The sequence below is a fragment of the Emydura macquarii genome, unplaced genomic scaffold (assembly GCF_026122565.2).
Source record: "Emydura macquarii macquarii isolate MOO-44397 ecotype Brisbane River unplaced genomic scaffold, CSIRO-AGI_Emac_v2 contig_306, whole genome shotgun sequence".
Taxonomy (NCBI): Eukaryota; Metazoa; Chordata; order Testudines; family Chelidae; genus Emydura; species Emydura macquarii.
Window position 1 is genome coordinate 11,080,940 of NW_027130443.1, and position 21,798 is coordinate 11,102,737.

A 21,798-nucleotide genomic window follows, 5' to 3' on the forward strand; every position below is an offset into this window, starting at 1 on the left:
GGTGGAAAAGGGCAAAAGTAACAAGAACCCAGTTTACGTCAGCTGATTACGTGCACAGTTCGCAGAGTTCAAGCCAACTTGCTTATTGATGCTATAAAGAGTAACCCGTGCTATGCCACCTGCCCAGCCATCGTCAGCTGGAAGCTCAATCCCATCATGACGGTGCAAGCAGGCCTTGAAAAGGGACTTGAAGGAGGGCAGAGTAATGGCTTTGCAGATTCGTTTGGGGGAGGGCCCTTCATGGGACAGCTTTGGCAAGTGGAAGAAGCAGACAAAGAGGTGACGGAGGCTGGCTTCATTGGCAGACGGCTGGCACAGTGAGAAGCTGGCGCGGATTAGTAGGTTGGGGCAAGGTTCTGAAGGGATTTAAAGGGAAGCTCAAGCAGTCTGTATCTGATGCTGTGGTGGAGGGTGACGTGGCCACGCCGCGAAGAGGATCTTAGCAGGAGAGGATTCAGAGGGGCGCAGGAGGTCAGTTCTGCTCCTGGGTTTCAGCGTGTGGTGGAACTCTGCCTCTTTAATCACTGCAGGACTCCTGGAAACCCCAAGACAATTTGGGGTGCAACTCAGTGGATGATAGTGCTTGGCAGTAACTTAATTGCTTGGCTAATTCTGTATCTCCTCCTCTCCCGTCTTCTCTCCGACACAGTCCGTCCATCTGCAGAGGAGGTGGACATCATGCTCCAGCGGTCTGAGGGTGGAGTGGAAGCTGCCCTCCAGTATGCCAAAAACATCTCCAAATACATGAAGGACCTCCTCTACTACCTGGAGAAGAGGACCAATCTGGGTGAGTGGCGAGAGGACAGAGGGCAGGGTCTGCTTCCAGAGATGCTGAATTCCTGAAAGAGCCATCGTAATGGGCCATAGTGCTATTTCCATCTCATATGCTCTTCATATTTATTACATGCTTGAGGTTGCAGGGACTAAGACTTTGGACCTTGATCCAGAAATGGGTTGGAGACCGAGAGAGTCATTTATGACCTAATGGACTAAGCATGGGGCTGGAAGTCAGGACTTGAATTCCATTCCAAACTTTGCCACTGACTCTGTGTGACCTTGGGCAAGTCACTTTGTCTGTCTTTGCCTCAGTTTGTCCCTCTATAAAATGAAACCTCCCTTCCAGTGTAAAGCATTTTAAGATCTATGGATGAAATAGATCTATGCGCATGCAGAGAATTACAACCTTGACAGAAGAAGGCAGAGGGATGGGTTTGAGTGTGTGTTTGTATAGGATTTACAGTATCTGCAGCACTGGCATTCTTTAATTTATATTCAATGCTGAAATGACTGATTTCTTACCCCTCCCCCCAAAGAAACACAAAATCAGCAGGCCAAGTCCATCTTCACTTCCTTCCTTTCTCTTGCAGAGATGGAGTTTGCCAAAGGGCTGCAGAAGATGGTGAACAGCTGTAAGCAAATCATTACTCAGGAGGTAAGTCTGCATTCCTATGTAAGAGCACACCTTGTGTCTGGTACACGGATATGTCTGGGCCATATTCATACAAGGAGCAAGAAGCATTGGAAACTTCCCTCCTCGTGAGACAGACAGTGCAGTTCCATAGCCTCAGAGGTTTAACTAAGCATACAGACCGTGGTTTTTCAAAAGTGCTCTGCACTGCCTAACTCCTCTTCTACTGCAGTCAATGGAGAATTGAATTCAAAGGCCAATGCTAAGCACGTCTGAAAATCTCACCCCTAAATTGCTAGGTCCGGCTCTTCGTTTTTGAGACTCCCTGCTCATCCGTATAAAATCCAGGGGCCCAATTCCCCAGCCCCAGGTACAAGAAACGACCATTCACTTCAAGCAGTGGGGAACTTGAACCCAGGCTCTGAGTCCCATAACATAACAAACTGGTTGGGTGTGAGCAGCCGGGCTAGAAGGAAGCCATGAGGAAGCAGTTATTGTATAAAGTTAGATAGCACAACTTTACAGGCACTATGATTTGAGAGCCGCTGGGGATGAGGTTATGCACTTCAAGCTCAACACAATCTCTGACCTTCCTCTTCCTTCCCCTTTGCACCTGCTCACAGTACCTGATGCATCAATATTTAAAAGCTAGCTATGGGCCTTTGCCGGCAGCACACAGACTATCACAGACTTTCACTCTCCTCCATCCCCACCTAGCTACAGCCACTGCTTTGTAGCGCAGTTTGATTTCTCGCCATTGCAGTGACTCTCTGTGTGTGGGGGGGTTACTTTTCCAGCCGCACATGCCGTTCCTGTCAATCTACTCGTTGGCTCTGGAGCAGGATATGGACTATGGCGCTGCAGTTCTGCAAACTGCTGTCACCTTGCAGAACCATACCTTCCTGCAGGTACGAGAGACGCCCGCACCCACACGGCTGATGGGACACCTTGGTGCAAATGGCTGGAGAGATCCTCTGCATTTGCTTTCGCTGTTTGCACTGCAGAGAACACCTGGTGGCCCTGAGTTCCTGACTTGGAAGCAGGAAGTGCCCTCTCCCACCGGAAATAGCACCTGAGAATGGCCCTTCCCACTAGAGACGTTGCAGTGGTAGAAGTGCTGTCCTGTCCCTGTATTTATACCACAGGGTTCCTCTTTCAGCCACAGATATTCAGGATTCCTTTTGGTCCAGCTCAGGCAAAGGTTGGGTTGGATATTGATCGGCATCACCACGGTTACTGCTCCAAACTAGAGATGGGCCAGAACCAGAACCACGTATCTAAGCTCCTGGGCTGTGGGGTGTTTGGATGAAGGTTCTCAGAACCATCCCTAAGTTCAACAAAACCAAACAATTCATTTTTGCCATTCTCCAGCTCAGCTTAGGCCTCTCAGAGTCTGTGTTTTGCAGGGCAAGGACAGCTATACAAGCTGGTCACCAGTAGAAAATGGCTAGGTCCCATCTGCCTGCCCCGAGCAGTAGGGTGATGCACGGTCCTTTCACCTCCAGAGAACTGAGTTTGCTTAGGTCAACCCTAAGTGAAAATGAATGTGACGGCATCCACCTAGTCTCTACTTGTTTGGCCACAACACAGAACTGCTCTTAGTTCAGCATGATCAGTGATAACAACACAGAACCCTTCTATAGCACTTCTCATCCGTAGATTGCAAAGCCCTTCACAAAGGAAAGTCCATGTCGGCATCCCCGCTTTACAGATGGGGAAACTGAGGCACAGAGGGACATGACTCCCCAACACCATGCAGCAAGGCAAGGGCTGACCCAGAAATAGAACCCATATCTTTTGATACCCAGCCCAGTGATTTATCCTTAGGGCCATGCTGCAGATACTGCTTACTAGAAGCCCAGGCCAGGAACAGTGGGGAGGCAGAGCAGGCCAGGAATGAGTCAAGTGAACTGGCAGAGCTGGGTGGAGCTGTCCATGCACTGGCTGGCTCTGTTTCATGCTGGCAAGCCTTTGGATTTACGAGCGCTGCAATCTGCTGTAAAGGAAGCTGGTGCATTTGGAGGACCTGAGCAGGGCAGAGGAGCACATGTCGGTACAGAGAGCAGCGCAGGTCATAAAGGCTATGAACCACTCTGGTTTTTTTCCCCTCCTCCTATTCCAGCCGCTAACAATGAGACGCCAAGAACATGAAAAGCGAAGGAAGGAAATTAAGGAGCAGTGGCAGCGGGCAAAGAGGAAGCTGGTAGGTAATGAACAGCTGCAGCATGCCATGGGGTTTCGTCGCAATCGTATCCCTGGCTGTGACAACCCCACCACACACACATCTTGTCAAGCCCATTGTCAGATTCCTTGCCCCTCTTAGAGCCAACATTAGAAACAAGCACAGGGCTGGACTGATCTGCAATTGCCTCTTCAATGAGCCTGAGAGAGGAGCAGTGTGGGAAATACCCACAGAAATGTGCATCCAAAGGACTGTAACATTTCTTCTGTCCCGCACAGTCATCAATGCTCCCAAGTGCAGGAAAGCAGCTCTCCCATCAAAAGGAGATTTACTCTTCCTCAGGTCAGTTTCACTATAAGAGCCCAGAACTGCCTCCTTCTTATTTGTATTGAGGTCGTGCCATGAGGGCCTAGTTCTAGATCGGATCCCTACCGCGCTAGGTGCTGTACAAATGCATCACAAAGAGACAGCCTCTGCCTCGAAGCACTTATAGTCTAAGCTTCCTCCCCTCAGTGCTCATTCTTAGCCATACATGTGCATAGTTTGTTAGTTCTCAGCTCCCTACCGTGATCCTACAGTGGTGAATCTTTCAGCCCAGCTAAGAGAGCACCCTGGGGTTGGGGAGGGGGAGGATAACATCCTCCTTGGACGGACAGACTTTTCCCTAGACCAGTCACCTTGGATCAAGGTTCCGTTTTTTGTCCGGCAGCAAGAGGCTGAGACCAACCTGCGCAAGGCCAAGCAGATGTACATGCAGCGCTGTGAAGAGCACGACAAGGCCAAGTTCATGATCGTGAAGGCTGAAGAGGAGCAGCAGAGCACCAGCAGCAACACTGCCACCAAGGCCCTGGACAAGAAGAGGCGGCTGGAGGAGGAGGCCAGGAATAAGGTGAGGGTCAGGGAGACGCTAGGAGAACATCACTGTTCGAGATGTTCAGCGGGCAGGGAGCCCACTCCACACCTTTCATGTCCTAAATGCTGTCCAGCCCTAAACCATCCTTCCAGCCAGAGGCACCTCCCAGCCCACCAGTGCTGCTGCTCCATGCCTGACCGGAGGGACTGATACTGAATCACTCACTAACCAAGGCCTATGGGGTCTCCCTGGGCTGCGTAGGGCACCCACACCAGTGCCACTGAACCAATCTGCTATCACCTTCCTTTTGTACCTAGGTGCTTTAATTCACGGGCCCCTGTTGTGGTGGGAATTCGCTGCCCCCGACAGCCACTGAAATGAGTTTGGTGGGACTTGACGCAGATGCTGTGTCCAGTTCTGGTGTCCACAAGTCCAGAAGGATGTTGATAAATTGGAGAGGGGTTCAGAGAAGAGCCACGAGATTGATCCAAGGATTAGAAAACCTGCCTTATAGTGATAGACTGAAGAAACTCAATCTATTTAGCTTAACAAAGAGAAGGTTCAGGGGTGATTTGGTTACAGTCTGTAAATACCTACATGGGGAAGGAGGCTCTTTAGCATAGCAGAGAAAGGGATAACATCATCCAATGAATGGCTGGAAGTTAAAGCTAGAAATTCAACTGCAAATGGCATAAATCTTTAGCAGTGTGAGGGTAAACAAACATTGGAATAACTTACCAAGGGTCATGGTGGATTCTCCATCACTGAGAATTTTTAAATCAAGATGGGATGTTTTTCTAAAAGATCGGTTCTGGGGATTATTTGGGGGAAATGCTATGACTTGTGTCATACAGGAAGTCAGCCTAGAGGATCACAATGGTCCCTTCTGCCCGGGGAACCCAGGAAACCTAGCAGACAAGTTTCTGCATTACAAGAACCATCCCAGCTGGTCTTGTTGGTAGTTGTCCCAGCAGAGAAGTCAAGGATGAAACTGATTGGGCTGAACGCACCTCTTGCACCTATGTGTGGTCTCTCTGAGTGCAGGAGTGCATGAGGAATGGTAGGAGTGCTTCCTCCAGCATTAGCCTGGCTGCTGTAACTCTGATGTGACTCGAGGACTTCCCTCTCCAGGGCAGTCAATGCTAAATGCTCATCAGTTCTGCCTGGGCAGAAGGGATGGTAGGGTAAGTCCCACCCAAGGTCAAAGGAGGTTGCGTCCATGCCTGGAGGGTTTCTCTTCCTTCCCTGCCCTGCAGTTACCACCTCACACTTTCTCTGATGCTTTCAGGCAGAGGAGTCAATGGCCACGTACCGCACCTGCATCGCTGACGCCAACACACAGAAGCAAGAGCTGGAGGACACCAAGGTGAATTCCCTGCGACAGATCCACGAGGTGATCAAGCAGAGCGACCAGGTCATCAAATCGGTGAGTCGAGCTCGCTGGCTTGAGACAGCTGCCTGGGGAGAGGGGTAGGGCTGTACTCAGCCTCTTCCTCACACTCTGCTCTGCGGAGCCCAAATCGCACTGTGTTACGCTAAAAGCATCTACACATCACACTCGGGCTGCTGCGCCTGTCTCTGATGAGGGTGGCATAGGCATAGAGGTTGAGGAGTAGTAGACCTGAGATAAAGCGCTTCCCAACACCTCTGCCTCCTAAAAGCCAGGACGTAAAGCTAGATGTACCACAGGGAGCTTTCTCTAATGCAGCGTCCCAGGTTCCTGGCTGCATGTCTTACATGGAGTGCTGAGTCCCTGGCACTAGTGTGCAGGGTTTCAGAGGGCTGCCTCCGAACGCACCACATGTATACTCACACATGCTCCTGCACCCCTCGCTGAATCTCTCTCTCTCTGTCAATTTCAGGCCACGATCTCCTTCTACCAGATCATGCACATACAGACGGCTCCCCTGCCCGTCCACTTCCAGACCCTGTGTGAGAGCAGCAAGCTGTACGACCCCGGGCAGCAGTATGCCTCTCACGTCAAGCAGCTGCAGCGGGGAGACGAACCGGAGATCCAGTATGATTTCGAACCCTACGTGTCGCAGAACACCTGGTAAGGGGATACCCCCTTTCCAAATAAGCTTCTCTGCTGCCGGTAACCTTCCTCCTGGAGAAGGGCCATGAGCTCCTCTCAAAGCTAGGGCTCCTGCAACATGCCCTACAGTGCTTCCTGCTGAGGGAGGCTAGCACTGGAGTCTCTGGGAATCCCACACGCAGCCAGCGCTCCTGCCCTGCCTTCTGTATTATCTCCTGCTGGGACAGGCTAGGCTGGGAGGACTTGAGAGCTCCAATAGCCAGCACTTCCCTGCTATCCCCAGCGTCTCCTGCTGGTGTGTCCTACGTGCTCACCAAAGGTGCGGTGCAGGCTGGCCAGGAAGGCACTGGTGGGTGAGGCAGGCAGTTTGATATATAGGATACAGGGTGATACGGTTCTAGCGTAGGTGACCGCAATGGAAGGTGAGTCATTGCGGAACATCCCTTTCACCTTCCTTCTGTCCATCAGGTCCCCCTTCATCCGGCCACGGAAAGGCAGCTTCAACGCCAGCGACTTTACAGCCAACAGCTGCTCTGATGGGGCTGCGCCCTCCAAAGAGGGAGGCGTCTCGGAGGGAGGGGCAGCAGCGAGGGAGCAGCAAAGTGGGACGGTGAACGTGGAACGGAGAGGTGAGTTCCTGGAGGATCCTTCCCCTTTGTTCTCTAGCAGCGTGGTCTGGGGCACAGCGGGTTCTTCCCTCTGCTAGAGCCCATCCCCACGTGGGGCAAAGGAACGGAATCAGGGACCCAAAGTGAACATCGCTGAGGAATAGATCCGTGGCAAAGGGCTGCTATATCAGGATGAAGCCTCTGGCAAGGTGCTCCGGGGCGATACATTGATCCGCAGGGCTCCAGGCCGCCGTCTGCGCCCCTCCACTGCCTGGCCCCTTCTGAGCGGCTCTTCTTCCCTTTGAAAGCCCTGCCTGCAGCTTGGACAGGCCTGGTAGGCGTGGCTGGCCGGGACCCAGAGCTGCTCCTTACCCCTTTGCAAACCCCATCACAGGCCCACTCTTGCTAGGTGCTGATGGAAGACAAAGGGACACGGTTCATGATCAGTCTCTCATTTCCCACCAAGAGGGCCTAGATGAGCCTCCTCTCAGAGTCTGTCCACGTTGCAGCTTCTAACTCCCCTGGCCTGGAAGTGGGTCCACTGCAGGGTCCCCTCTCCCTGCACCCTGGCGCTGAAGCTGCCCTTGTGTCCTCTGCAACACTCACTCCCTTTCCACCCCTGGAAGCAAGAAACCAAGCCCAGGCAGATGGTTCTTCTGAAGCCTGAGGGCCCACCAGGGTCGAGGCTTTTCTAAATTAAACTGTGTTGCTCTTGTGGACCCAGCACGGCTCAGCTAACGTGTCCAGTGGTTCTTTCCGCAGGTGGGAGAGGACACCAGGTCCATAAGTCTTGGCCAACGTCCATCATCGAAACAGAAGGCAGACTGGATTCAACCTCAGGTAGCGTATCCTGGCCCTTGAGAAGCAGTGCAGGGCTGGCTGCTTTTTTCCTCCTGTGCTACTCCAGTCTACATCTCTTAATGGGGCCAGTCTGGGAGCAGAGCATGAGCGCTAACGTGGCATTTATGTCTTCGTTTTTCTACTTTAAAATAACGCTCTATGCAGATTACTACTCTGGTCCCAGTCTCTGACGGCAGGCGGCTCAGTAGAATAACATAGGAGAACTGGAATGTCACAGCCCCGTCTGTTCCTCCCAGCAGGAGGCATTAAAGGGGACAGGCTGGGCGTGCTGGCGCTGGGGAAAATTCACAGCTACTCTAGCTCTGTCCCCCCTAGTAGGCACAAGACTTGGCTGTGGGGACACGCACACACACATTCACCAGATAAACTGTTTCGCCACTAATCTGGCTCTGTATTGGGGGTTGTGTTTTGGTAGGTACATTTAGCCAGAAGTTCCAGCGGATGTCTTCCAACGGCACCGTGTCCTCTAATGAAGAGCTGGATGGGAAGGATGAGAATGCGGCCTCGTTTGAACAGAGTATGTGATGGGGAGAGGGGTTCCACCATATTGGTAGCTCAGTACCCAGGCGCCTTGACAAAACTGAGCAGATAATGACTTCCCTTGAGGAAAAGATTGACTGAAGACAAGATTAAGTTGGTGTTTGCTTCAAGGAACTGTGTGTCTTGGAGGTGGACAACATAAAATCAATGGCCCAAATTAATCCCTGGAGTAACTCCACTGAGTTAAGCAAGTTACCTGGGAGAGAATGTGTTCAGATGTCTGGACTGCCATACTCTGAATGCTTTCTGTCCAAATACTGACCGAGGCAAAGCAGAGGGCCCAGGTTCTAATCTCAGTGACACTGGAGTCCCATTAGTGTAACTGAAAGCTGACATTGATCACGGGGGACTGTAAATCTTGATATTCCCCAAAAGACGAGATTAAGAGCTGTATTTTACCACATCTCCCAAATGTGTGGGAATCTCTCCCATCCCTGCCAGGGATTTCTTAGCACGTGAATGTTTTAAAGGTGACTTGACAAGTTCCATGGGGGTAGGGAGAATTATTACTGACTACGGAGCAGACAGGACTCTGAGATTTGCGTATGCAATCTGATTGGTTAATTAATTCTAGAAGCGTAAATCCTGTTGACTTTGGAAGGAAAGGACAGAAACACAATGACTTGTCACATGGCTACTTTCAGCCAATCATTGAGCTAGGATTTCCTTGTATGTAACAACTGCAGTCACTAGAAATCTTAGTATATTTGCTAGTCTTCCATTGATAGGGAAATAGGATGATTGGAAGCTGGTGACTTAAGTGTTTGCTCCATTATTCATGCTGAGCCCCTGGCATGGTGCTTTCAGAACTGTGATCTGGGCTGCATCTGTCCCAGGCTTGCTGCACCTTTTCCAGACTCACTAACCCTCTGCCCCCTTGGAGTTGGGGATTTTGGATCTTTATTGCGAGTTATGCCAAAAAAAAAAAAACCAGTAGGAGGAAGAAAGCCTCCCAAAAACCTCAGCTCTACGCAAGTTACTTGAGAGTTGAATTCAGTTTGACAGCAGAAGGCGCTGCTGGTAGAAAGTGTCCCATGGCAGCTGCATCATGTATTTCATATTACCTTCTGGAGATGCTGGCCAGCCTTTCCTGGAGATTAGCTCCCAGATTGTGCTGCTGGCCATTCAATCCATGGAGGATGAGCTAGAAGACAAACTGGTGGGGTTTTCTTCTCAGCTCCTGAGAGTGGAGGAGAGCATAGAAAAGATGGGTGAGAACTGCCTAGACAGCTTACGGTAAAACCGCAGTTCTCCATGTGTCACTCGGAACATGACATCCCCATGGATGATCCTGGGTTTACAAAGGAGGAGGGAACACGTTTATTTGACCCATGTTACTCAGAGGAGCTGATCCTAAAGCTCAGGCCCTAGGTTACCTGAGACATTACTGGAGTACAGGCACGTTCAGTTGATTGACTGGTGTGTTGGAAGTGCTCCTGGGCTGGGGTCTCACCCTATGGCAGCTCCTCTGAGTAACACAGAATTTGGATGGATTTATTTTTGGTTTGCCTCCAGGCATCAATGGGATAGCCCCTGAAATGACGGCTCCGACAGGCCCATTCCGAAACGTGGGTTTGTCCAAGGCTGCCCAGACCCATCGGCTGAGAAAGCTTCGCACCCCTTCGAAATGCCGGGAATGCAACAGCTACGTTTACTTCCAGGGAGCGGAGTGCGAGGAGGTAGGGAGAGACAGGAAGCAGGCCTGGGGGAAGGAAGGGATAGATGAAGCAGAAGGGAGATGCCCCCTGCTGTACTGATGTGAGCTGGGATCTAAGTGACCTCAGCTAAATCTGCAAGCGTTCTGGGTGATAGTATACTCACTTCTCGCACATCTTCGTTCCCCAAGAGTCTCAACTGCTGGGCTGTGTTTTTGCAGCTTCATATAACGATGAGAGCAATTTTGCACCTGCAGTTTAAGTCCTGTTATGCTGAGAGGTACGGGTGACTGCATGGATCAAAAACCTCTTTGAGATTGGATATGAACACATTCTTCAATTAACATAATTGTCAGGATGAGTTAATAAGCATCCCCCCACCCTTAGACAAAAGGGGGGGGGGGGTGAACCCACCCAGCAGTTTGGACTGATGGGGCAGAGAGGTTTTGCTGAGTGTTGCTTGTGTTTGGTGTGTATGTGAGAAGGCAGGACGCGCAGACACTGAGGACACACGGAACAGGAAGAGAGGCAGAGGCAAAAAGCAAGAAAGCCAAGTAGTAACCTGTGAGCACAAACGACCATGGGAAAAGCTAGAGATAGAGCTTTGGGGCCCAGTGTTGGCGAAAGAGGAGCAGGGCTATAAGTGAAGAACCTGCTCCTTCTGTTCTTGGTTATGCCTGCGTGCAGAGAAGCAGGACTTTGTACACTCCTGGGATGCCATCTTGTTTAGTTGCAAGAAATACCAGACTCCCTCAATTTCTACTTCCAACTGGAACATCCCCAGGGTCCTGAATTTTGGAAAGCCACTTGGGTCAAAGGGGGGGCAACGGTCCATTACATCTCTAGGACCCCGATTTACTGATGTGCAATTGGCATTAATTGCAGGTGCAATATGAACCCGCCAAAGTGAAGGCCTGGCTGAAACGCTCTCTGTGTATTCCAGCTGCTTCCTTTGCCCACTGCCAGGTGGGCACGATGCCCATGATTATGGGGAAGTCCCTGCCTACCTCCTCTTCCATTGCTTTTGGAATAGTTGGTTTCCCTTATGTGTTGGGACAGGTTGAGGCTACAGAATGGCTTTGGGTCCATCCCCGTAGAAAGGCAATCTCCAGCCCACCCTGCCGTTGCACTGCAGTTGCTCCGCTCAACCCAGCTGTTAGGCCCCTCTGTTGGAATGTAGCGCATCTGAGTGAATACGCTGCTATTTCCCAGGCAGGGGCTTTTCTTGCTGTGTACACAACAGGGTGGCTGTGCCTGTGAATCGAACTCACGCAAACCATCTCCCTGTCTGTTCCAGTGCTATTTAGCCTGCCACAAAAAATGTCTGGAGACGCTGGCCATTCAGTGCGGCCACAAGAAACTCCAAGGGAAGCTGCAGCTCTTTGGCCGGGATTTCACACAGACTTCCCAGAACAGCTCGGATGGCATCCCCTTCATTATCAAGAAGTGCATCTGTGAGATCGAGAAGCGGGCTCTGAAAACCAAGGTGAGGCATCTTCTTTCTGCCCTTCGACCACGTCAGGCTGGGTTCCCTTCGCTGTCTCAGGCTGTCCTTGCCATGCAGGAAACGAGGCTGGTTAGCTCGAGCGCCTTTCACAGCACAGTTCTGCATCCTGCAGTGAAATTGCCACACTGCTTCCAGAGAGGCCTGGTGAGCTGGGAGCCAGGCACTCCTGAGTTAGAGTCAGTATCAGAGCCAAGATTACCTGTAACCCTGGGCAAGACACCTCCTGTTTTCACAGATGGGGAAACTGAGGCATCAAAGAGCAGCACTCAGGTTTAATAGCTAACTACTAATGATAAAGAACATAAGAACGGCCATATTGGGTCAGACCAATGCCCATCTAGCCCAATATCCTGTCTTCCAACAGGGGCTAATACCAGGTGCTTCAGAGGGAATGAGCAGAACAGGCACTCATTAAATGATCCATCCCCTGTTGTCCACTCCCAACTTCTGGCAGTCAGAGGCTAGGGCCACCCGGAGCACGGGGTTGCGTCCCTGGCCCTCTTGGCTAATAGCCAGTGATGGAACTATCCTCCATGAACTGATCTAATTCTTTTGAACCCCCTTATAGCTTTGGCCTTCACATCCTCCCTTGGCAATGAGTTCCACAGGTTGCCCGTGCAATGGGTGAAGTAGTACTGCCTTTTGTTTCTTTTACACCTGCTCCCAGTTAATTCTATTGGGTGACCCCTTGTTCTTGTGTTACGTGAAGGACTAAATGACCCTTCTTTATTCACGTTCTCCACACCCGTCATGATTTTACAAACCTCTATCCTACCTCCCCTCAGTCATCTCTTCTCCAAGCTGAACAGTCCCAATCTTTTTGAGTTGTTTCTAACCCCAGAACCAGTGCTGGGGAGATAAGGCCATTGTGCTGGGTGAGCTGGTGGCGACACACCCCTCCCACTCTCCCTCTTTCCCCTTTTGCAGGGTATCTATCGGGTCAATGGCGTGAAGACACGCGTGGAGAAGCTTTGCCAGGCATTTGAGAATGGGAAGGAGCTGGTGGAGCTGAGCCAAGCCTCCCCTCACGATATCAGCAACGTGCTGAAGCTCTACCTGCGACAGGTAAGAAGTTCCTGACCCCCCAGGATTCTCTCTGCACCACGGGAGATGGAGAAACGCCAAAGGAAGTATTTTCAGGGATCATATCCAGCCCTCCAGGATCACCTCTGGCAGGAGGAGTTCAGCCACAAGCCAGGGCTAAATGCCATATGCTAGATGGCTCGTGACCATGGTCGCGACCTAAGGTCTTTAAATCATGGTTCCAAATCCACAGCAGGCCAGTAGGAAGCTAAAGCAGTGTTGCCAACTCTTGGGATTTTATCCTGCTTTTTTTTTCTTCAAGTCCCAGCTCCTGAAAGGAAGGAGTTATCTCCAAAATCATGAACGATGAACTCAATGGCTCTGAAACCAGAAGGCAACTACAAAGACCCCAACGATCTATTAGTTAAAAAAAACCACCCTCCTATTTGTTGGAGGGGGAGGAGCTGGCTCATGAATTCTGAATGCCTGAGGTTGACAACACAGCTTGAAGTCATTCCATCTAGCGGCTCTTTGCAATGAGATAATTTCCTAGTGGACAGGTGTCCACATTGCAAACCCGCCATGGCAGCTGGCAGCAATTCACCCCTTCCTGGGCATGCCCCAGAATGAACATGCTACAGAGAGAACTCCACCCCTGCCTAGCGGGGATTCATCCAGGTCAGGGATAAGGCATGCGGCTAGGGAGGTTTGTGCAAAGGCCATGGTGTGGGGATTCTTGCCCTGCCTCTGCTCATGCGGCACTTGGTCATGGGGTAATTTGCAAGCTTCATTCTGTGACCCCAGCATTAGACACACAGTCTGCCTAGAGCAACACTTATATGGTATACCCTCCGCTGCCATCCTCGCTGAGTCCTTCCAAAATATTTATCCTCCCACCACCTCTGGTGACTTGTCAGACAGGGAGCACCTCACCCCGTCCTGTCACGTCCGGTGACTCAACTGCATGGCCAGTTCTGGTGGAGCAGCTGTTTGTGCCTTGGCATTCCAGGGGTTGGTACCAAGGGCTCTCCCCCCTCTCCTTTGACCAGGGCCCCAGCATATGAAACTAGCCCTTTAAAATAGGTGACCCACATCCTCAAACAAGAGACACCGCAAGGCAGGAGAAGGGGAAGCAGCTGGTCTCTTTCACTTGAGACTGTGGGTTTGGTAACCTTACCCCTTTTAACTCATTAGGGGCAGGGTTTCATGGACTGGCTGAAGAGGCCTGACAAAGGCCAGGCCTTCTCCTAGTCTCCAAGTCAGCATGGCCCCTTTGACGGCCTTGCGCTGGGACTACGCTGAATTACAGCAGCTGAGGCTGTGGCCTGAAGCCTGTACAGAAATGCAGGACAGCCAGACAGGGCAGAGAGAAGCAGACCAACGTTAGAATCTGTTCTCAAGTTCCCTAGTTAGAGTAGTCTGAAAACCAAGCCAAAGCAACAGGAAGTCTTCGTGATTCATGAGACAGGAAGTCTCCTTGTCATCACTGGGACACGCCAGAGGGAACGGCTCAGTGGTTGATGCTGTAGGTTTGAAGTCTCAGGACTCCCTGGAAACAGACTTTTGAATGTCAACAGGGCTGACGCTGCCCTCTGGCCTCCAAGAAGGCTAAACCGGGTTCCGTGCAATTTGCAAACCAAGTTCCTGTTTGCTCCCTGGGGCCTTTCATGATCCCACGAAAACGTCCTTGGCCGAAGTTTCCCCTCGGCATTGTGCAGCGCCTCGCCCATCCAACCCCAGAGGTGGCTGCATGGCTGCGGTGCACCAGGTCCGTAGTGCAGCTATCCTTTCCTTCCCTCTCTGCGTTGTGGGGAGCATTCGGGATGGTCTCTTGCCATAGAAGTGAGCCTGCCCTTGCTGTGGAAAGGAACGGAGTTTTCTAGGCTCAGTGAGCTAGGACAGTAGCCGAGTCAGGAAGGAGATGACCATCCCAGGGGCTAGGAGCATCTAGTGTCCTCTGATGTTGCTTCACAGCCACGGCCCTGGTGAGCACTGAGTCTCTGCATTTGCTCCCATGGAGCCATCTCCCCCTCTGTTCTTTCTTGAAGCTGCCAGAACCCATCATGCCCTTCCGGCTGTACAATGAACTCATGGGCCTGGCCAAGGAAAGCCTGCAAGGTGGGGGTGAGACCAAGACCAAGGCTGGGAAGGGAGGTCCTGAGCTGGTGGACAAAGGAGCGGAGACTGACAAGATAGTGGTGACATTGGTGATGAAGCTGAAGGAGTTGCTGAAGGAGCTTCCACGGGAAAACCTGGCCACGCTGCAGTACATCGTGCAGCACCTGAGAAGGTGAGGAGGGGGGAGCACTAGTGATCCTGCAGCACGTCACCATCCTCTTCCTCCTTGAAATGGGAGGATGGAGGTTCAGGTCAGCTTCCCCCCCCTCCAAAATGGAAGCTAGGTATGAGGGCAGCTGGGTCCTCCCCAGAACTAGCAGGCCGGGCTGGTGATCTCTCCTCCCATACCGAAGCTGGCACTGCCCCAGAGAAGTGGGGGTCCTGTAGTACAGGCAGAGCATCCCCTCCTGTGTAGGAGCCCCGGGCTGTCTGAGTTCCACCTGTCCCTGTCTCTCCTCCACCTCCGCTCCAGTCCCCTTCCCATCTGTTCTCTCATGAATACACCTCTTCCTGCTCCTTGGCTCCTGCAGGATTGTGGAAGTGGAACAGGACAACAAAATGACCTCGAGCAACCTTGGCATTGTCTTTGGGCCAACGTTGATGCGCCCCAGGCCCACCGAGGCCACCATCTCCCTGTCCTCGCTGGTCGATTATCCCCACCAGGCCCGCATCATCGAGGCCCTCATCATCTTCTACGCGACCATCTTCGAGAACAAAGCAGCCAGTCTGCTGGCCGGCTCCGACGAACTCGCTGAGGATGCCAAAGAGAGGACCAGGCGCTCTAGCCAGGTGGGAGTTGCTCAGAGGAGGGGCGGGGGGCAGAGGAGCACTTCCCTAAGGAGAAATTCTATTTCCGCTTGCCCCCTTTGGCCTTTCGGAGCCAGCAAGAGGAGCGACAGCATGCAGGAGAGGAGGACAAGCTTAAAGCAAACAAGCTTTAAAAGGAAGGGTGGCCCCACAGAGGAAGTGGAGGCTTCGCTTATCTAGGGCAGGCCACCATCAGATGAGGGGAACGGAGGGAGCTGAGCTGCCCAAGCCCTGGTGCTGCGGGGAAGGAAGGAGGCAACTATTTGAAGTATCATTCATGCCAAGGCAGAGAGCAGAATTTTAGCCAGGATTCGGCCAGCTGCCTTCTTTGGAGACAGAGTCTCGGGCAGCCCTCGTCTCGGCGTACGCTGCCCTGCGTTGTATTGAAACACACACGTGCCAGGTGCTGGGTAGTTATTATTGAGATTACGGTAGTGTTTGCAGGCCCCAGCAAGGATGAAGGCCCCACAGCTGTTCAAACATACAGTGAGACGACAGCTTAGTCAAAGTAGCCAAGACAGAAAAGGAGTAGGAGGAAGGATGGACGATCACCCCCATTTTAATATACTGGCTCCTGAGACAGACCCAATTTCCTTTTGTTCCTCTAACTGGGATTTCATGACCCATTTCCCCTATAGCCCAGGAGAGAAGGGGTTGCCGAAAACTAGCTTTAAAGGGTGTTAATTTAAATTAAGAACAGCTGAGTGTTGCAACTGCCCCTTCCCCCACTCCACGTGTTCACCTTGCTGCTCTTCCACCTTCCCTCCCAGGACAACGAGCCTACAGTTCCCCACAGCAACATCCCGTACCTGGAGGTGCCTCCGGAGAAGGGGGATTCAGGTAACACCACCGATCTGTTTGAAGGTGAGTGACAGCCACAGGCAGGCCCCTCCCGCCCCTGATGTCCTTGAGAAGCACAGCGCTTTCCAAGGCCACTGAACGATGCGAAGGTAGCTCCAGCGGGTTGTTCATCTCCTGGCTACCTGCTCCAAACTGGGCCACAGTTCAGACTGACCAATCAGTGACTATCATGAGCCTCGTGGACAGGGGTCCACGTTGCCATTGACAGTAACTGGCCCGTGGCTAGGAGGGATCACAGGCAGGGCACAAAGCCGCTGCAGCCTATGCTGTACCTGGCTGGTGGAGAGCGGCCTTGAGGCCCCAGTCTTGTTGGTCAGCATCTCTCCCTGGCAGGGCCTGGGCTGCAAAGTTGCCAGGTACAGATGTACAAATCACTGGTCACGGCCCTTCCCCCCCCCCCCGCCCTTGTCCCTTCCGAGCAATCTCAGCTCCGCTCTCCCAGCCCAACTGAATGGATGCAGCATCTTCCTGCTTTAGAGAAAATTGCCAGTGGGACCCCGTGCGCCCAACAGGGGGTCGATTTAATCCCGGAGTCACAGCCCTAAGGGCAGCAAAACTGTCCAGTCTTGCACTGCCCCACAACCACTGGGGCACTAAAGGGGTTAACAAAACCCTTCCCCATCCTGGGAAGAGGCTCTGCTATACCAGGATCCTGCTAGCCCCAGGGAGTGGGGCCGGTGGGTTATAGAAAGTCATGTGTCCTGCAGAATCGGGCGACCGCTCAATCGATTCCGACTCGGAGGTGGAAGAGGGGGTGGAGCTGCCGGCTATAGACGAGAGAGGCCCGAGGGAGCGGCTGGCAAAGCAAGGAAGCGAGACAAGCACAGACGAGGCTCAATTCTGCGACGATGCAAGCGAGGGGCAGCTGAGCAGGACCTGCAGCGTGGGCCAGTCGGACGCCGAGTACATCTCTTCTCTTCAGCACAGCCCCTCAGGGGAGGAAGAGCAGAGCGACCCAGAAGAGGAGTCAGTCTCTGAGAGGGAAGACAAGGCAGACCAGCACGAGAGGCCACTTTCTGACTATAACACAAACCAGTCCAACAACACGCTGGGGCCCCGGCTGCTGCTCACCGTTCAGCTACGGGATGGCACGATAGTGCGGAAGTCAGCCAGCGAACGGCAGCCCAGGTTTGTCTAGGCCACCAAGCAAAGGCTATGCAATGGACAAAGGGGCAGGATGGCTGACCAAAGAGGTTACCCACATGCAGCTAAGCGAAAGGACGATGCTGTGCATATTGAGGGAAGGGAGGTTCATAGCACAGCCAAACCTCAGGGAGCTCCCAAGGGTTTTGTATGCTGGCTGCAGGCAATAGAATCACCTTTATCTAGTGACTGGAGCTGCCATACAAACCCCCTCTGCAAGGATGTTTAGATCAGCCCGACAACGAGCGGTCTTTGCTGTACCAGAGCCTCAGCTAGACAGCAATATACCCACAAAGCACACTCCTTTGAAAGGAGGAGTCCAGGTAGGCTGGATTTGACCTTGTCCTGCTGGATTGGGAAGGCATCCAGGACCTTGCTGTATCTCTGCTATGCTGCTGCAGAGGGTTTAAACTCCTCTGTTTAAATAGCTCTTCGGGAACAGAGACGCAGATCTTGAAATGTCTTGTCCACGTTAGACAGGCTGCAGTGTGGGTGATAGAGATCTGGCAGAGGAGATGGTGGGGAAGCGAATACTGAAAACTCCAGCTATTAGGGCTAGGAAGGGACAACACAAGCTCTTTGCATTTCACCAACCTATTTTAAGAAAGCGCCACCTTCTTTCCACTCAAGTCAAAGCATCCCAGGTGGCAGAGTAAATATTTTATATGGGTACGGCGTATAAGATCCCAGAATGCTTTATACTGTGGAGATGCACAGCCTCTGTGGTGAGCGATGGCAATCAGGGTGCCGCAGAGCAGTGGGAGTGGCATGGACCGCTTTTGGACAATCTCCTACCACAATGTCACATAGGTGCCATCCAAGAGCCAACACCCAGTCAACAGAGACGGGATAAAGCTCCTAGAGGCCAGTTGGTTTTACAGGAAGGTGGTAGTTGCTGCTGCCCTCTTGCATAACTCAGGGGGAAGGGGGCTTGATGCATTGAGGCTGTATATTCCTGCCTGATGCCCACAAAGTGCACAAACGCTTATGACTGACTGCATGCAAGCCAGGCATGCAAGCCACAGCTACAAGTCAAGTGCAAGAACCCTGGTACTCCTGCAGGACGTGGGACTTAACTAGTGACCAGCCTTTCCAGACCCAGCTGGGAGGTTTGTACAATTTTTCTTATTTATGGTCGTTCTTCCACTTGGCAAGATCATAGATGATGCCACGTGTGAGCTGCTGGCTGTTCTGGACTCTCTGCTGTGAATTAGCTTGGAGAGCATCAGTGGGCAGGCATGTTTTCCCAGCTGTAATTCCTTTCGTTGGTAAGGACCCGGGTTCTGTCTAGTCTAGTTTCTTTTACAGTCACCCAGCCCCCAGACCTGAGCAGTTTTTAAAGAAGCTTGAACTGTAATAAAAAAAAGGGGGGGTGTTTAGTGCTCCCAAGAATGGAAATCCATGATGCAGACACAGCCACTCCAACTGCGCCACTTGGTGAGCATCTGGTGACTTGTCCTCTGCCTCAGTTCACAGGACAAGCTGCTTTCAGGGGGCAGCAGCTGCCTGAATTGTGGTACAGGACATTCCAGAGCAGGGGACTCTTTAGATGACCTGTCAACATGTCCAAGGGCACAGCTGGCAAAGCATCTTAAGGGGTTAAACGGAACCAGGTATTATGGCTTTAAAGAAAGGCAAGAGCTCACATCACTGAAGCAGCAGCAGAGACTAAACTTGCGAATAAATTTTAACACAAAGTAGCTGAAAATCACTTCCTCTTATTTCCCACCCCAGCCCGTCCTCAGGCTTCCATGTTCCTCTTGCTGCTGTGGGGGGTGTTGCTAAAGCCTGTAAGTGAGCAGGAAGCATGTCGATCCAGTGGCACCAGAGTCCCAGCTAAGTTTAACTCACCTGTGGTTGTGGGATCACACGAAGCAGTGCTTCGGTGCGGTACCCCAACCCACAGCACGCATGATACTCCAACCTCTGAGCATCTGCAGGCTGCTACGGTCAGTCCCTGCTTTTGCCAGCGCGCACACTGTCATTTTAAGTCTAGTCTAGTGAGCTGAGCTCAGGAACTCTTATTTGAACGCTGTACCTCTCTGCCTTTGAGGTAAGTTACTTACCCCTCTGTAGAACAAGAGGACAAGTTCGCTACCTCCCAGGCATGTTGTGCGTGTTATTAGATTTAGCTTCCAGCATTTCGTCGTTGAAACATAATGCTTATCACCACCCTCTGGTGTGCACACAGAGCTCCCACCGCCACTTATGCCTATGAACACAAATCACATGAGCAAAAGTCTAGCTGCTGTATTTCCAGCTTCTCTGGACTCATGTTCCTATCCAATACCGTCTGCCACCTAGTGGCTTCATTTAACCAAAGCAGGCTGTATTTGTTACCACCACAGATCCATTGAGAACAGGCGCCCTCCCAAGGCGATTTCAAAAAGCCACAGCTAGAGCCAAAGCTGCTTTTTAGTCCTTCCATACAGACACTTCCTCAGCAACGTATGGAGTGGTGTTGTGGGGACAAAAAAAGCTGCCCCGTTGAAGGAGAACAGGCTTCACAACTAGAGGCCACGACACAGAGCTCACAGATTAAGCAGACAACGCGGCAGCTAGGGTGACAATTCACACCCTGAACCCATTCAAGGGCTCGACTAGTGTCTCAGGCCCAGATCTTCATAGGGGTTTAGGCGCCTAACTTCCACTGATGTCAGTGTTAGGAGCCTAAAATACCTCTCTGGCTCAATCCCTGCCCCTCAATTCACACCACCCTTGGGCCTAGCTACTGCTGTACTGAATGGATGGGTCCCTCCCAGTTTTGGGGTGGTACTTGTACACTGCTGCATTCTGATGGGAGAAGTAAAGATTCTGTTGTTCAGCCCAATGTTATAGACTCCAAAGCTAAGAGGACAATAATCTTTGACACAAGGGGAAAGAACTCAGGAATTGTTGATGCCTGGAACTCTCCAAGACCGGTTAAATTAATCCCAGCATTAATTCTTCTTCGTGAAGAAATACTGCTGCTTGTTAGAGGTGGAGATAACCGGTACACAAAACAAAGGTGTCCACAGCAGACCACAGACTGGTTGGTTTGTAACTGAGCTGGAAGATCGCAAGACCCATTCTTGCATTGTCCTTCAAGAGGAGGGATGCTTTTTCACAGCAGCTTGTTTCCGTCATAGCAGAAGGAATTAGAACCACTTCACCATGTTCCTGTCCTACTGCCAACACTGGACTGTCCGATGTGCGTCTTCAGGGACGGATGGACGGATGGGGGGGATGCACAAGAGGGAATGGAGTTTCTGTATTATGAGTGCTGTGCTTGTACCTAGCATAATGCCATGCAGCCTGTTTGTATATTGGGCAGCTGCCAGAGATGGAACGTGTTTGTTTGAACCTGAGTCACAGCCTTGCTGTACACAGCAGACTTACATAGCTTATACTCTACAAATTCACATGCTTGAAAGAAATAAAAGTGTTCAGATGAGCTTTCCCATGCTTAAGAGCAATGTATTTGAGCCTCTCTCTATCAGCTCCGCTGTACTAAACAGCTAAGGAGAGAAAACTGAGCTGCCACCTACAGAACTGGCCTCAGCTGCACAGTGGCATCTCAGCAGCACATTTCTAATCTGATACAGACGAATATTTACGCACAGGAGGAACAGTGCTCAGCCACATGGGGCAGCATGGCCTAGTGCCTAGCATCAGACAGTGCCTCAGTTTCCCCACCTGTAAGAGGCACGCTGCACTGGACGTAACAAGAGGCTTATCATTCGAGAGAGAAATACTTTGAATTATCCAGATGAGGCTTTAGAGAAGGGTTAAAATGGGGGAATTGAAAAAGCTAGAGGATCAAGACAGCATGGGCACACCACGCCTAACAGAATTCAACCCACCCAGCCAGCCAGGAAAGCATGACTTTCCATGTCAGGTAGGAGAGGCTGGGACAGAGGGAAGCAGCAGCCAGTCTCCATGGGCTTTTTGGAGACTCGGTGCCGAGACGGGCTCCCGGTAACACAGCTTGGATACTTGTCCACTGTCAAGCTCTGCTGCAGAAGGACATCCTGCTCAAACAGAGCAAGTGAAGTATTGCCAGAGCTGAGCGGGAAGAGTCCAGCTCACTAACCATCACAGGCGGGGGAGCTAAGGCTCGGCACTCTGGGAGCGGACTTCATTAGAGCACTTATGCACTCAAGATGGTACCAAAAGGAGAGGGGGAGAAATCTGGAGTAACAGGTGGCAGGAGGCTCT

At 51.8% G+C, this 21,798-nt stretch overlaps 1 protein-coding gene across 2 annotated transcripts in view; it reads left to right on the forward strand.

Annotated features, from left to right (window-relative positions):
* Window positions 1-21,780, forward strand: part of ARHGAP45 (Rho GTPase activating protein 45) — a 42,225-nt gene extending 20,445 nt beyond the window's left edge. For both annotated transcript variants that reach the window (XM_067559106.1, XM_067559103.1), the window contains exons 7-23: window positions 650-787; window positions 1,368-1,432; window positions 2,206-2,316; window positions 3,531-3,611; window positions 4,300-4,479; window positions 5,732-5,869; window positions 6,306-6,496; window positions 6,947-7,107; window positions 7,849-7,926; window positions 8,363-8,464; window positions 10,003-10,166; window positions 11,440-11,628; window positions 12,577-12,714; window positions 14,721-14,962; window positions 15,321-15,579; window positions 16,368-16,461; window positions 17,166-21,780. In XM_067559106.1, coding sequence (XP_067415207.1) covers window positions 650-787; window positions 1,368-1,432; window positions 2,206-2,316; window positions 3,531-3,611; window positions 4,300-4,479; window positions 5,732-5,869; window positions 6,306-6,496; window positions 6,947-7,107; window positions 7,849-7,926; window positions 8,363-8,464; window positions 10,003-10,166; window positions 11,440-11,628; window positions 12,577-12,714; window positions 14,721-14,962; window positions 15,321-15,579; window positions 16,368-16,461; window positions 17,166-17,596 — 2,762 coding nt within the window. In that variant the 3' untranslated portion in view covers window positions 17,597-21,780. The remainder of the gene's footprint in view (window positions 1-649; window positions 788-1,367; window positions 1,433-2,205; window positions 2,317-3,530; window positions 3,612-4,299; window positions 4,480-5,731; window positions 5,870-6,305; window positions 6,497-6,946; window positions 7,108-7,848; window positions 7,927-8,362; window positions 8,465-10,002; window positions 10,167-11,439; window positions 11,629-12,576; window positions 12,715-14,720; window positions 14,963-15,320; window positions 15,580-16,367; window positions 16,462-17,165) is intronic.
* Window positions 21,781-21,798: the final 18 nt, after the last annotated feature.